Source organism: Phyllobates terribilis, unplaced genomic scaffold, assembly GCF_046119375.1.
Source record: "Phyllobates terribilis strain yellow unplaced genomic scaffold, ASM4611937v1 Scaffold_12__6_contigs__length_324123572, whole genome shotgun sequence".
Lineage (NCBI taxonomy): Eukaryota > Metazoa > Chordata > Amphibia > Anura > Dendrobatidae > Phyllobates > Phyllobates terribilis.
The window spans coordinates 114,921,476-114,935,306 of NW_027362772.1; the positions used below are offsets into that span (position 1 = coordinate 114,921,476).

Consider the following 13,831-nt stretch of genomic DNA (forward strand, 5'->3'; position numbering starts at 1 on the left):
TACTGCCTTAGCTGCGGGGAGTGAGGTCAGACGAGTTCATCATTAACTCATGTGACCTCACTTACGGCTGTACTGCTGCGCGGGAATTTCTCACTTGGCAGTAGTGCTGTAAGTGCGGTCACACGAGTTCATCATGTGAACTCTCTGCCGGCAGCTCATCCTGTACACTGACACAGGAGTGATTAAAAAAAAAATTGCAGGGCAGGAGAACATCGGGGACAAGGTGTAGGTGAGTGTAATGTGGTTTTTTTTTATTTGAATATTTTTTTACTAATTTTAACATTTTTTTTACTTTTAGTACAGGCACCTCTGGTGAGAGACTACTGCTCCCATCCAGCATCACCTGCGCTTGCTATTTCCTATGGCAGCAGGCGCCGGCTGATGGTGGTAGTAATACCATTAGCCGGCGCCTATGACCCATGGTAAGCTTCTTACCACGGGTCACGGTCACAGCTGTGGGCTCACGCTGACACCTGTCAGCATGATCCCACAGCGCTCTGACCGCGGTAACCATGTACTGCCGATCAGAGCCTGAGTTTCCTGTGCTGTCACGCAGATGACAGTGCGGGAAACACCCAAACTATAACACGGACTTCCTGAGGAAGTCAGTGTTCGGGGTCCGTGCCCAAACAGTAGGTGTTCGTTACGGACCCCGAACTTTAGTGTTCGGGTTCACCCATCATCACTAGTGCAAATCGAAAGATTATTTCACCCAAAGAACGGTGTTTAGACTGCGAAATTATTGTGAAACTTTTCTCTAACATATTTAGGCACCTTTAAATGGCAATACCCTTTTAATCCTTTGAAAGTATTTGTTTTTTTAAGGTACATCACAAGATACTTTGCTGTCAAGTGACCTTGAAGCATGTGAGGAGTCTATGGCCCTTCTTGATGAAGTCATTATGTATACATTCCAGCAATGTGTTTACTACTTAACCAAGGTAAAGTAAAAAAATAAATAAAAGGAGATAGATGGAGTTAGACCACTTTCACACGTGCATATTTTGGTCAATATTTTGCAACAGTATTTGTTAACCAAAACCCGGAGTAGAACCAACACAGAGAACTAGAATAAGGTCTCGCTCACATGAGCATATGCATCGGATGACTGCTATCTGATGTTTTATCGGATAGCACTTGGACCAATGTTATACTATGGTGCAGTGTTGATCAGCGTTTTTTTTATCATGCCAGTTCCACATGAGAAAAAAATTGCAGCATGCTGCGAGTTGTTGTGCAAATTAGATCGTACTCACCCATTCAAGTCTATCACTGTGTGGAAAACATCGGACTGCACTTGGATGACACCTGAGTGCAGTCCAATTTCCACAGACTCACATAATGGAGAGGATGGAGGAGAAATCTTGTTCTCCATCTTTTCCTCACCTGTGCTATGATTCATCCGAGAGAATCAGATCACAGTAAGCTGACACTCTGATCAAACTCTGACCAGAGTTTGATCCGAGTGTTATTTACATAATCGATCCAATTCTCTCGCATGAGAGAATCTGCACTCGTGTGACCCCGACCTAATGGAAAGATTTGCATCTCTGCTTTGCTTTTAAGTTCTTAAGGACCTGGCAATTTTTGGGGTTTTGTGCTTTTGTTTTTACTTCCTTTACATCCAAGAGTAATAACTATTTATTTTACCTTTGACATAGCCGTATGAGGACTTGTATTTTGTAGAACTAGCTGTATTTTTGGATGGCTTGATGTATCTTACCAAATAATGTACTGAAAAACAGGAAAGAAATAAAGTGCTGTGAAATGTTGAAAAAAAAAAGCAATTCCGCAATTGTTTCTTGTTTTTACAGCATTCTGTGTGTTGTAAAAATAAAGTAATATTATTCTCTCTGTTAGTATGATTATAACAATGCCAAAAACACACACACACATATATATATATATATATATATATATATATATAAAAAAAGACAAAAAAAATTACCATATATATATATATATATATATATATGGTAATTTTTTTGTCTTTTTTTAATTTTTAGTAGTGAAAACATTTTCAGAAATTTTGAAAAAAAAATACTGTTTCGCGTCACCATTTTCATTTTTTCATTTTTTTGCTTTTACAGACATTATATGCTGCATTGCCTGCCCTACTGGAAAGCAATCCGTTCACTGATCCAGGCAGTCTGTCAGATGTAGGCGAGTTAAACAACATGCCAGAAGGCACACGTGGCACCCTCGCCATTTACCAAGCTACACTGGATTTAACTCGAGAGTGTGAACTACATCCTGATCTTGTGTCTCAGACTTTTGGCTACCTGTTTTTTTTCTCAAATGCTTCACTCTTTAATACTCTTATGGAAAAAGGTAAAATTATGCCACAAATGAAATTGAAAGAAAAAGCATATATGTGTGATGTACGACAGCAACACAGTGTAATGAAACTTCATGACAGGCCTAATGCACTGCAATACAGAAGTACTGCAGAGTATTATGAGAACTACTAGCTTTAAGGAGTTATTATCTCATATATTTAAAGTATATCTATAAGATATGCAACAAATGGACTATAAATTTTAGATATGATTCTCACTAGAATAGGGTCCTGACATGCTTCTCTCCTTTTAGGCTGTGTGCCCACTATGTGTTTTTTAAGCGTTTCTGAAGGGGCAATTCCGCTGCAGAAACGCTTAAAAAACACATGGTAGAAGGCCTGCCATGTTCCCCTATGATAATCCACATGTGCTGTGCACATGCTGTGGAAATTTCCACTGTGGATTATCATTGCGGAAAAATCCGCAGCACTACCAATTATTTTGCGGAATCGCAGCGTCTTTGCCGCCATTGACTTGCATTGGACCGCATGACATCTGCATCACTGCATCTACACATGAGGATATCATGCGTATATCATGCGGTTCAATGTGCGGATGGTACCCGGGTTTGGAGAAGAGGAGACTCTCCTCCGGACCGGGGTACCATAGTACCTGTAAAAAAACGAATAAAATAAAAAATATACATTATACTTACCTTCTGATGTCCCCTGGTGTCCTTATCTGATGCGTCCTGGCTTGCTGGCAGCTCGCGATGGTCTAAAAGGACCTGCCATGACGTCATTTAGTCATGTGATGGGTCACGCGACCGCTGACGTCACATGACTAAATGACATCATCGCGAGCTGCCGGCAAGCCAGGACGCATCGGATAAGGACACCGGGGGCCATCAGAAGGTAAGTATAATATTTATTTTTTATTTTTTACCATTCTTTTACGGTCACACCACATAAATCCATGCCGTTTGCATGGATTTATATAGTGTGACCAAGTTGTCAAGCACTTTCCAAGTGATGCTAAAATCGCTTAGAAACCACTTGACAACCCGCATGTGGAAATGCATGTGAAAAACACTTCACTTCCGCTTGTCCCTGGCAGGAAAAAACGCATGTACAATCCGCATGTACAATCCGCATGCGTTTTTTCTGCCGGGGAGATGCAGAAACACTCAGGTAAAATACGGAGCATTTCTGCATCGTGGGCACATAGCCTTACTGTTATGGACTGTTAAGTCTAACTATCTCTTCACTTTTAGCCAAGCAAGAGGTGGAATTGTTATTGAAATAGATGCAGGTCCCATTAATCTATTTTAATAATAATAATCTTTTTATTTATATAGCGCCAACATATTCCACAGCGCTTTACAATTCAGACAATTTACAGACATTATCTGCAGTGTCCCCATTGGGGCTCACAATCTAGATCCCCTATCAGTTTGTCTTTGGAGTGTGGGAGGAAACCGGAGAACCAAGGGGAAACCCATGCAAACACGGGGAGAACATACAAACTTCTTGCAGAAGTTGCCCTTGCTGGGATTATCATGAGCTGCATATCCTGTGGATTTGACATGAATATTCAAATATACAATATGATGATTCCTCTTTTGTTATACTGACACACAGAAAAAAATGAACATTTCATATATACTGTACGTGGCAGTGAACATCTAAAAAATCCCACCAAAAAAACTAAAAAGCAGCTCCAGAAATGCTGATTTTGTTGTTCCAAAAAATTTATCAAGTAGCCTAAAATGGTTACCCAAAATGATTCCAATAAAAACATTGCAAAAAGCACACACAGTTTGGTTGATGAAAGAAATTAAAATAAAAAAAAACATTTTGGTTCTCAGAATATAGTGGCGAAAAAGCAAATATATCCTGCACTGTTGACAGTATAAAATTTATAACTCAAAAAAGCAGTGCAAAAGTTTTTGTCAATTTTTTTGTCAATTCCTCCAGGAACAGTTAATAAAAGTTAAATCGTAAGTTATCTGCACCCCAAAAGTTGTCATAAATAAAATGACTGTTCCCATAAAATAAGCCTTCATACAGCATTGTTGAACCAAAATTAGAAAAACTATTGTGTTTAAGATGTGTAGTGCAGTGGTGTTCCCACTGTGTGGTAATGAGGCAGTGACCCAAGGAAAGTTCAACTTAAAGGAGTTTTCCCACAAACGAAAGTTCATTTTAATCAATAGATTTTGGAATAATAGTAACTTGCACAATTGGATGTGTTTAAATAAAATATTCCTGTGCTGAGATAATCTTATAAATGTGCCCCTGCTGTGTACTGTGTAATGGCTGTGTCTGACTGTGCAGGAACATGGTCTGATCATACCACAGCTCCTGGGCAGGGGAGGAAGTAAAGAGTATACAGACCTTACAGCATGGGATCACAGCTGATTCTTTTTGTAAAGGAATACATTTCACTGCCTGTTTTTAAACAATGTTTTACTTCAAAGAAATAACCCACTGCAATCCCCTGCTGAAATGTCTGTAGACTATTTTGCTTCCTCCCCTGCCCAGGAGATGTGGTAAGATCAGACCATGTTCCTGCACTGTCAGACACAGCCATTACACAGTACATAGCAGGGGCACATTTCTAAGATTATCTCAGCACAGGAACATTTTATTTAAATACATTCAATTATGGAACTAATTATTATTCCAAGAGCTATTGATTAAAATGAACTTTTGTCCGTGGGGAAACCCCTTTAAATGTCTTTATTTGCAAAACCTCACAACTCAAATGCAAAAGATGTCCTTCGGATCACAGCCGGGTGATCCAAACAGTCCGTGTAAATCTGTTGCCATGGGAGACGGCCGCGCCATTTCACTCTGAGGTGCGCCAGTCACTTTGCCTTCACAGGACTGTGTTATGCCTTCACACAGGCTTGGGGTGCACAGAGCCTCCTGCTCTGCAACTTGCAAACAAACCACTGACACACTCAAACCTTTGCTGCAGGTTTTTAAATGAAAACTGTGGCCACTTGTAAGATCTGGCTGGAGGGAGTGATCCGCCCCACTTCAATGCTGTAGATCGCTCCAAAAATAAAAGCCCATGCCGGGTTTTCTTAATCCGGTTTGGTCAAATAGCTTGACCAAGTTCAAACTTACTTCTATTTTGCACTGCAACCACAGCTGTGTCTGTGATTGCAATGCACTCCAGTGGGTTCAATAACCTTCTATGTGCATTCTGGGGGATACATACCGTCCCTCGTATATGATCTTCCTCATTGCCTCACAGATGCAATGAAGAAAAAAATAAAAGAAGTTCTCTAATGTACAGCTGCTATATCATACTGCCAGCACCTGCCTTTAACAGCAGCCACCAGAGCTAGATATGTTCACTGCTTTTTAAAGGTGTTTTACACTTTTAAAAAAGTGGTCTCCAAAAGTTTTTATACTTGTAAATTAACAAACTGGGCAGGTACTCATCCTACTTGGGTCCACTATTTGAGCTATTAACCTTTACTGTATTCTTCCAGTGCCAAAGTGACTCTCCTATATTTCTGTGACCCAAGGTCATTCTACGGGGCACTAATACTTTGCAGTTGAGCAGACCATTTTTTTCTCTACATCAGCAACATTATTATATAATCCTTTACTAGAAATAAATTAATGCACATTACAAAAACTGTGTCTTGTTGTCTTCTCTGCCAAGATATTTTGCATTCTTGTTTGTTTAGAACATATACTTTGTTATGCTGTTTTAGAAAATGTTTTTACTTTGATATCAATTCTAAATATTATTATTATTATTATTATTATTATTACTACTAATAGATCATTATGATTATATTCAAAATGTTTGGTAGAATTCTGCAGTGTTTTGCTTGAATAGTTCCATCATTTTACTCTAAAGTGTTCTTGACCATTCTTCCACTCATCTTGCCTGATAAAGGAGGGATTGGTCCTATGACTACATCCATGAGTTAGCAGTTCCTCTAATTGTCCTGACAGATTATCTCCAGGAAGTTTTGTGTTTCCTCTTTGCATTGCTCTCAGCACTGCTGGGAGCATTTTTTTTCTTCACAGCAGGAAGCAGAAGGTTGCCTGCACTGAAAAAAGAGAATGACATGCTTTTGTTTTTCCACAACAGCATCTGAACTTAACCCATTTCTTGCTCAGATGCATTGTAAAACAGTAATTGTTACACTGGGTATATATTCTGTAGAGCTACTAACAGATTTATGTGTATTTTATACTTGTGTCTAGACGATAGAACTGACTGAGAAAAGACCTGTGTCAGCCTTAAAGGGAATCTGTCAGTAGGATCAACCCTCATAAGGGTGCTTTCACATTGCCATCCCATTCAGACCCAGTCTAAGAACACTCTGAGCATTCGAAAAGCATTCGGATTATTTTTACTCTCCTCATGAACCCCTCATCCCATTCCCCAATTGCACCTATGCCCAGACTGAATACAGTGCTGCCTTACATTTTAATTATTGAATAAAGAATTTTCTATTTTTCTCAACTTTCATCTGAAGTTGGATCTCCTTTCCTTGATGCTTTCACATTGCTCTTTTCTGCATGTTCATGGGTACCGTCGGGGCTTGCGTCCAAACAACTCCACAAAACGGTATTTGGACATATGCACCAATATGGCCTCCAGAGAATATGCAGTCTACTACGTTTGAGTGTCCGCCTCCAGTAGGCATATATGCCCGAAAATTATGCACATCAGAGCGCATGTTCGCTTTGCCAGCACCGTGATAGTCTATGGCACTGCCAGCACATTCATCCAAATCCCGTTTTGCTGGGGGGTTCAGACTCAAGCCCCAACGGGACCCACGAATGTGAAGATAAGCGCAATGTGAAAGCACCCTTAGCTATCTATGTGACAATGTTAGTTAAAGGAAACTGAATAAAATGATACCTTGATATCAGTGATCTGATGTCTTATTCCAGAGAAATCAACATTTTTATTATATGTAAATAAGCTGTTCCGGGCTATGGACCTGACAGTGATCTTCCTGAGACTCTGCTTCCAGAGCTTATTATAAATGAAAGAGGGAGCTACCAGTGTGACATGTAATGGCTACCAGTGTTATCACTGTGACATGTAATGGCTGCTCTCTGCTCTCCTGATCTCACTGCAAAGCTGTGTGTAATTATAACTGACACATCTGCAGGTCTCCTTCCAGTGCTTCATCTCCTACTTCACAGGCAATCAATGTTGGCAAGCAATACTGTTTAATATTATTATTTATTTTGAGTGCACCATTGATTCCATGGTGCTGTACATGAGAAGGAGTTACATACAAAATACAAATGACAAGTACGATGAGTAAACTAAGAATGACAGACTAGTACAGAAAGGAGAGGGCCTTGCCCTTGGGGGCTTACCTTCTACAGGATAATCGGGAAAGACAGTAAGTTAGGGGATTGCGGAAGCTTTGGTAGTGGTGAGGTGGAAGGGGGCTGTAAGCTTTCTTGAAGAAATGGGTTTTCAAGTTCCGTCAGAAGGTTCTGAGTGTGATGAATAATGTTGCAGAACAGAATTCCAGGGGTTGGGGGATGCTCAGAAGATGCTTTGGAGGCGATTGGGTGAGGAATATATAAGTGTGGAGGAGAAAAGGAGGTCTTGGGAGGACCGGAGGTTGGAAAATATTGGGAGATTAGCTCCAAGATATACGGAGGAGACAGATTAAAGACTGCTTTGTAGGTCAGTGTTTGAATTGGATACGTTGGGGAAATGGGAGCCAGTGAAGAGATCTGCAGAGGGGAAAGCAGAGGAGTAACATGGGGAGTAGTAGATTTGCCAGGCAGCAGAGTTAAGGATGTACTGGAGAGGTGCAACAGTGTTAGCAGGGGAGACACAGAGGAGAATATTGCAGTAGTCAAGGCAGGAGATGATGAGGGCATGCACTAACATTTTAGTAGATTGAGGGATGAGGAAAGGACAGATTCTGTAAATATTTTTGAATTGGAGGCAGCAGGAGGTGATGAAATATTGGATATGCAGTTTGAAGGACAAGGGAGAGTCAAGGGATAACCCGAGTCAGTGGACTCTGCAGAGAGCATGGTGTCATTAATTCACAAATCTGTTGTTGGAGTACCTGGGGCCAGGAGCTCCTGCCCTGTCCATAGTGCTACGGGTGCCCTAGCTATCTCTGCTCCCGAGATTACTTGTGATGGTGAAGAGGCCGGGGCCACGTATCTTGCTGAACATCTCAGTCAGTCCTATATCTGTCCTCCTCCCCCACCCAGGGAAGTGGGAAGTAATAGTGTATGAATATACACAAACCAGACTAACAATGGAGGATGTATAGGGATAAATGAAAATACCAATCACACAAATATACACTCACAGACAACAGAGAGGAACACCAGAGAGAAAAGGAAGGAAAACTAAGTAGGAGAGGATGAGGACTTACACACAGCTAAAACATGAAGCAACAGTCGCAGATCAACACTATAAACGCCTCTACTAACAACCGACACCTCCACTCCACATCAGGCAGTATGAAAGTAATGCTGGCAATCCAGATTGCCAGAGGCGAGTATATATAGGACAGGGGAGTGGCCAATACTGAACAGCTGAGATCATCCAAGCATGGAAGCTTCAGAGACTCGAAGATGAACAATTAAACCCCTGCACTGCTAACTGAATCTACATTGTTTAATATGAAAGAAAAGTGCTTCTGATCAGTGCAAGAGTACGTGAAATCTGACGCTGTGTTCTTCTGGCCCATCTGTCCCGGTAAACCCGTGACACATTAATCTTGATAGTCAGATTGGGTAAGGGGTTAGTTGAGATGGAGGAAAGATGATGAGTTCAGTTTTGTCCCCTTTGAGTTTTAGGAAGCGAGAGGAGAAGGAGGATATTGTTGATAAACACTATGGAATTCTGGACAGCAAAGAGGTAATGTCTGGGCCAGAGAATTAGATCTGAGTGTCATCAGCGTGTAGGTGGTAATGGAAGCTGGTAATGGGACTGAATGAGTTGTCCCAGGTCAAAGGTATAGATTGAGAAGAGTAGGGGTCCCAAAACAGAGACTTGATGGACACCAACAGCGTGAGGGTGGGATGAGAAGGTAGTATTGGAGTGGGAGACACTAAATGTGCATTTAGAAAAGTATAAGGAGATCCAGGAGAGGGCAAGGTCTTTGACGCCAAGGGAAGAGATTATTTGTGGTAGGAAGGAGGGGTTGACTGAGTTGAAGGCAGAGGACAAGTCTAGAAGGAGGAGTATGAGATTTATCTGTTAGCTTTGGCAGTAAGTCGTTAATAATTTTGGTCAGGGCAGTTTCCGTGGAGTGGTGTGGACAGAAGCCAGATTGTAGGTTGTCAAAGAGTGAGTTAGATGAGAGGTGGCAGGAAAGTTCAGCATGGACATGCTGTTCAGGGAGATTGAAGGAGAGCAGCGATATGGGATGATAGTTGGATGTAGAGGTCGGGTCGAGTGATGATTTGTTCAAGATAGGTGTGATTGTGGCATGTTTAAAGGCAGAAAGGAAGGTACAAAAAGTTAACCATAGGTTAAAAAGATGGGTTAGGGCTGGGATAAGCGTGGTGGTGAGGTTGGGGAGGAAGTGAAATGGGATGGGGTCAAGTGCGCAGTTGGTGAAATGGGATTTGGAGAGGAGATGAGAAAGCTCTCCTTCAGTGATGGTGGGGAGGAAGGTTATTCCAGAGGGGCACTGGTCTGTTATACATAGGGGTTTTGGTGGTTGCGCAGTAAAGGCTTATCCTGTTTGGTCAATCTTCTTTTTGAAATATGTGGCAATGTCATCTGCAGATATGAGGGAGGTCAGAGGGGAGGCGGTGGTGGTCGGAGGATGGAGTTAAAAGTGTTGAATAACTGTTTGGGGTTGTGGGATAATGAAGATATGAGGGTTTTGAAGTAAAGCTGTTTAGCAGAAGTGAGAGCCGTCTTGCATGTGAAAGTCTTCTTGCTAGTGTATTTTCTTCCAGTGCTGCCCTGCAACACTGGACACGTCCCAATGCTTTTTTGTGAGGTTGTTGTGCGACTGAGTCAATAGCTGATGTGAGTGTGGTGTTGTTGAATATGGTTTGTCATGGAGTGAAGATATGGAGGACAGTGGTAGAAAAGAGTCAGAGAGTGTGTGAATGTCTAGGTGTACAAAGTTTCTCCGGAGGTGCGCTAGTTGCTGGACATGCACAGCAGGTGAAGAGGACAGGCATGAGAAAGTGAGTAGATGGTGATCAAATAGGGGGAGAGGTGAGATTATGAGGTTGGATAGGGAGCAGAGGCAGGTGAAGATGAGATCTAATGCAGAAGCAGACATATCACCTTTGCAGCTGGTTCAGCTGCACTGGGGCCTGGAGGTGGAGGGGGGCCCTTTCAGGGTGGCTAATAATGAGGGCAATCTGGTCTGTTTTTCAGAGCCCGAGGATCCGTGGGGCCTATGGCCAGATTGCATTTATCATGTACAGCGTGCAGGCAGCAATACTGCAGCACCTCTGCCTACATGACAAAATGGCAGCGGACCTACATGATCCCATCCTTTGCTTCCTACCCGGCGATTTCTCTCTGACACAGGCGCACGCGGTCTGATGACGTCAGAATGCTGCATGTGCCTGTGTCATTTAGAAAGTTGCCAGCAAGGAGAAAAGAAGCAATGCTGCGGGGGAACAGACAGAGAGGTGAGTGTTATTTATTTTTTTTTCCCAGTACACGGGGCAGAGGACAATATGAGAGATGTGGGGAGAATACAATATGATATTGTAGATGGGAATACCCCTTTAAGTACCTGATAATGTCTTCTCCCATTCCCAAATTCATTATGATGCTATTAAGGACTAATAATGAATGGGGGGGGGCACAGGATAGGGACTAAGGCTTTGTGCGCACATTCAGGATTTGCAGGAGAAAATTCTGCTGCATGTCCTAATGTGTTGAAAGCAAGAACGCTGAGTAAGGGCTTTTTCACACGTCCGGATATTTCCGGTACTGGAAAAACCAGTACCGGAGATATTCATGTACATGTGTCCGTGTGTATGATAAGTGTGACATATGTGTGGCAACCATGTGCCGCCCGTGTGATGCATCACTATAACATGTAACAATTAGGGAATCTTTATTCAATAATATTAAAATGTATTTAAGAACTTATGAAACGTACATCCCATTAAGGATGTAAACTGTATCACGGTTAGTGTAAATTGCAGTTCATGTGAAACCGTGATCCACTAGATTCCTAATAGATTCAGACAGTGAATCAAAATATAAATGAAATGATCCCAAGCTAATGTCCCTTATAATAAATAGCTGGGTTTATATAATCAAATTGAATGGCATAAATAATTGATGTCAAATAAAAAGTGTGCTAGTTATGTTGGTATCCTCAGCCAGAAAGAATTAATAGGCAAATTTCTAGCCAAAATATAAAGGTATAACAGATCTAATGAATGTTATAAGTATAATACGCCCTGTACAATCAGATAATACTGTCAGGGCACACTGTTGTCACAACCAGTATGGTTGATCCTTAATTATACTGCCCGCAAACTCCATTAGTGCAGCCGGTGGTTAAAATTGCAGAGGCATTATCATCTAGTCTGAGGTCCCCTATGGTACAGCGGACCCGACTCTGGCTTAGCCGACTAGGTATATATGCGGCTCACCTATACCATTATGAGCCTCTCACACACTGTCCGCACATATGTTATTTCATTTCATTTCAAGAAATCTTTATATTGAATTTCTTAAAATTACAAATAGTCACATTGGATGAATATAGAAAGTCATATTGATGTTGTGCATCAATAAACATTGCATTCTTACATAGTTCAGATGTATAACAAAGATAAACTGAAACAATATATTAACGAGTAAATTTAGAATGATAGTACAAACTAGAAAATGTATAGAGCACAAGTTAAACAAGGATAGAGCAGGGGGGATAGGGGTATGGTGAGAGGGGGTGGTGGTCTTTTACTAAGCTGGTATTTGTTAACCTAGGTTTGTTTTAGGGCTGTATCAATCTATAATTATCTCTGAGTGTTATCCAGGGGCACCAGTATTCTGCGAATGGCTTCTGGGTATGATTGACTTCCGCTGCTATCTCCGCTACACGATATAGTTGGTCTATTTTTTCTGTTAGTTGGTGCTTCGATGGGATGAGACAAGACCTCCAGTAGGTGGGAATAAGTATTTTCGCTGCGGCCACAATATTTAGGGCTACAGTTGAAGATTTTTTGTGGTCTGGCCATATGAGGAAGTTTAGGAGAGCCACCTCAGGGGTTAGAATAGTCGAACGTCCTGTAATTTCTTGAATAGTCTTCTCTGTCATATTCCAAAAGGAGCACGGAACAGAACATTGCCACCATAAATGGAAGAATCTCCCATCGACCTCCCCACACCTCCAGCAATTGGTCTATGCATTAGGTTTCCAGATCTTCGTTTGAAGAGGTGAAATGTACCATCTGGTTATTACTTTATAGGAGTTTTCTTGGATTTTTACACAGCTTGTCGGTCCATGAGAGTGTTTGTAGATATAAAGGGTTTGCTCTGGCGTAAACTGGTATCCTAGATCTTTCTCCCAATTAATAATGTATGCTCTTTTCAGACACAAGTCACTTGTCTGGAGGGACTGGTAGATCGTGGAGAGGGTTTTAGTAGGTTTAGAGCTTCTAGCACATAGTACCTCAAATGGGGTTAATTTACGTGTTGTATCTAAGGTATAATGAGTTTTTTGAAGTATGTTCTTAAGTGAGTTATATTGGAGAAAGTTGAGGTTCGACAGACCTGGGAGCTTTTGCAGATCAGGGAAGGAGAGGAGGCCTCCATTGGTTAGAATCTGGTCAATTGTAATATTATCTATCTGAGAGATGCGTTTATCGTTTGTATATGTCAATTGTTCCGCTCTCATCAGGACATCAGACAGTTTCAATAATGGAGTTGAGGGTGGAACTAGTAGTTTATGGACTTTTGACCAGATTTTGAGCATCGCACAGGTTAGAGGATTGTTTTGGGTGTGATAAGGGTATTCCTTAGAGTAGGTTAATAGTATTGACCTAAGCGGGTGCGAGGACAGTGTATTTTCTATATCAAACCAAGGCTTATTTTGGTTATTCCGGATTATATCTACTGACCTTGAGAGTAGAGATGAGCGTTGTTCGACTCGAACTGTTCACCAATCTCAAATTCGAGCTGTTTTGGGCGGTGTTCGAGCCGTTCGGCGAACACGAACGATTTGAAAAAAATTCGGCTGTTCGAGGTTATGTTCGATAACTGTTCGTGCACCAAAATCATAACTGGATTTTTTCTCAGTAATGATGAAAATGAATGTTAATACGCAGCTTGAGTGTACAGCGGGGTGGGGGGAGGGGCAGGGGATGGATCTCTGCAGGAATAATGAAGATCTCCATTTTTTTTCTCTTTCCCGCATTTACAGTGGGGAGGTGCAATCTGTCAGCCTATCAGCAGCGCACACACGGAGCAAAGTGCTTTTTTTCACACAAGCAAGGGCATGTGTCATTGGCAGTGTATGTCACATGTCCTTGCCCTATAAGACCCAGCCATTTTCCCCGTCGCCACCATTTTCTCACTGCTGCAGCTGC

The 13,831-nt window shown here is 41.6% G+C and overlaps 1 protein-coding gene across 3 annotated transcripts in view; it reads left to right on the top strand.

Annotated features, from left to right (window-relative positions):
• The window catches only part of RASIP1 (Ras interacting protein 1), a 543,508-nt gene that overhangs the window by 479,749 nt on the left and 49,928 nt on the right, over positions 1-13,831 (top strand). For all 3 annotated transcript variants that reach the window (XM_073656239.1, XM_073656240.1, XM_073656241.1), the window contains exons 8-9: positions 826-941; positions 2,091-2,331. In XM_073656239.1, the coding sequence (XP_073512340.1) occupies positions 826-941; positions 2,091-2,331 (357 nt within the window). The remainder of the gene's footprint in view (positions 1-825; positions 942-2,090; positions 2,332-13,831) is intronic.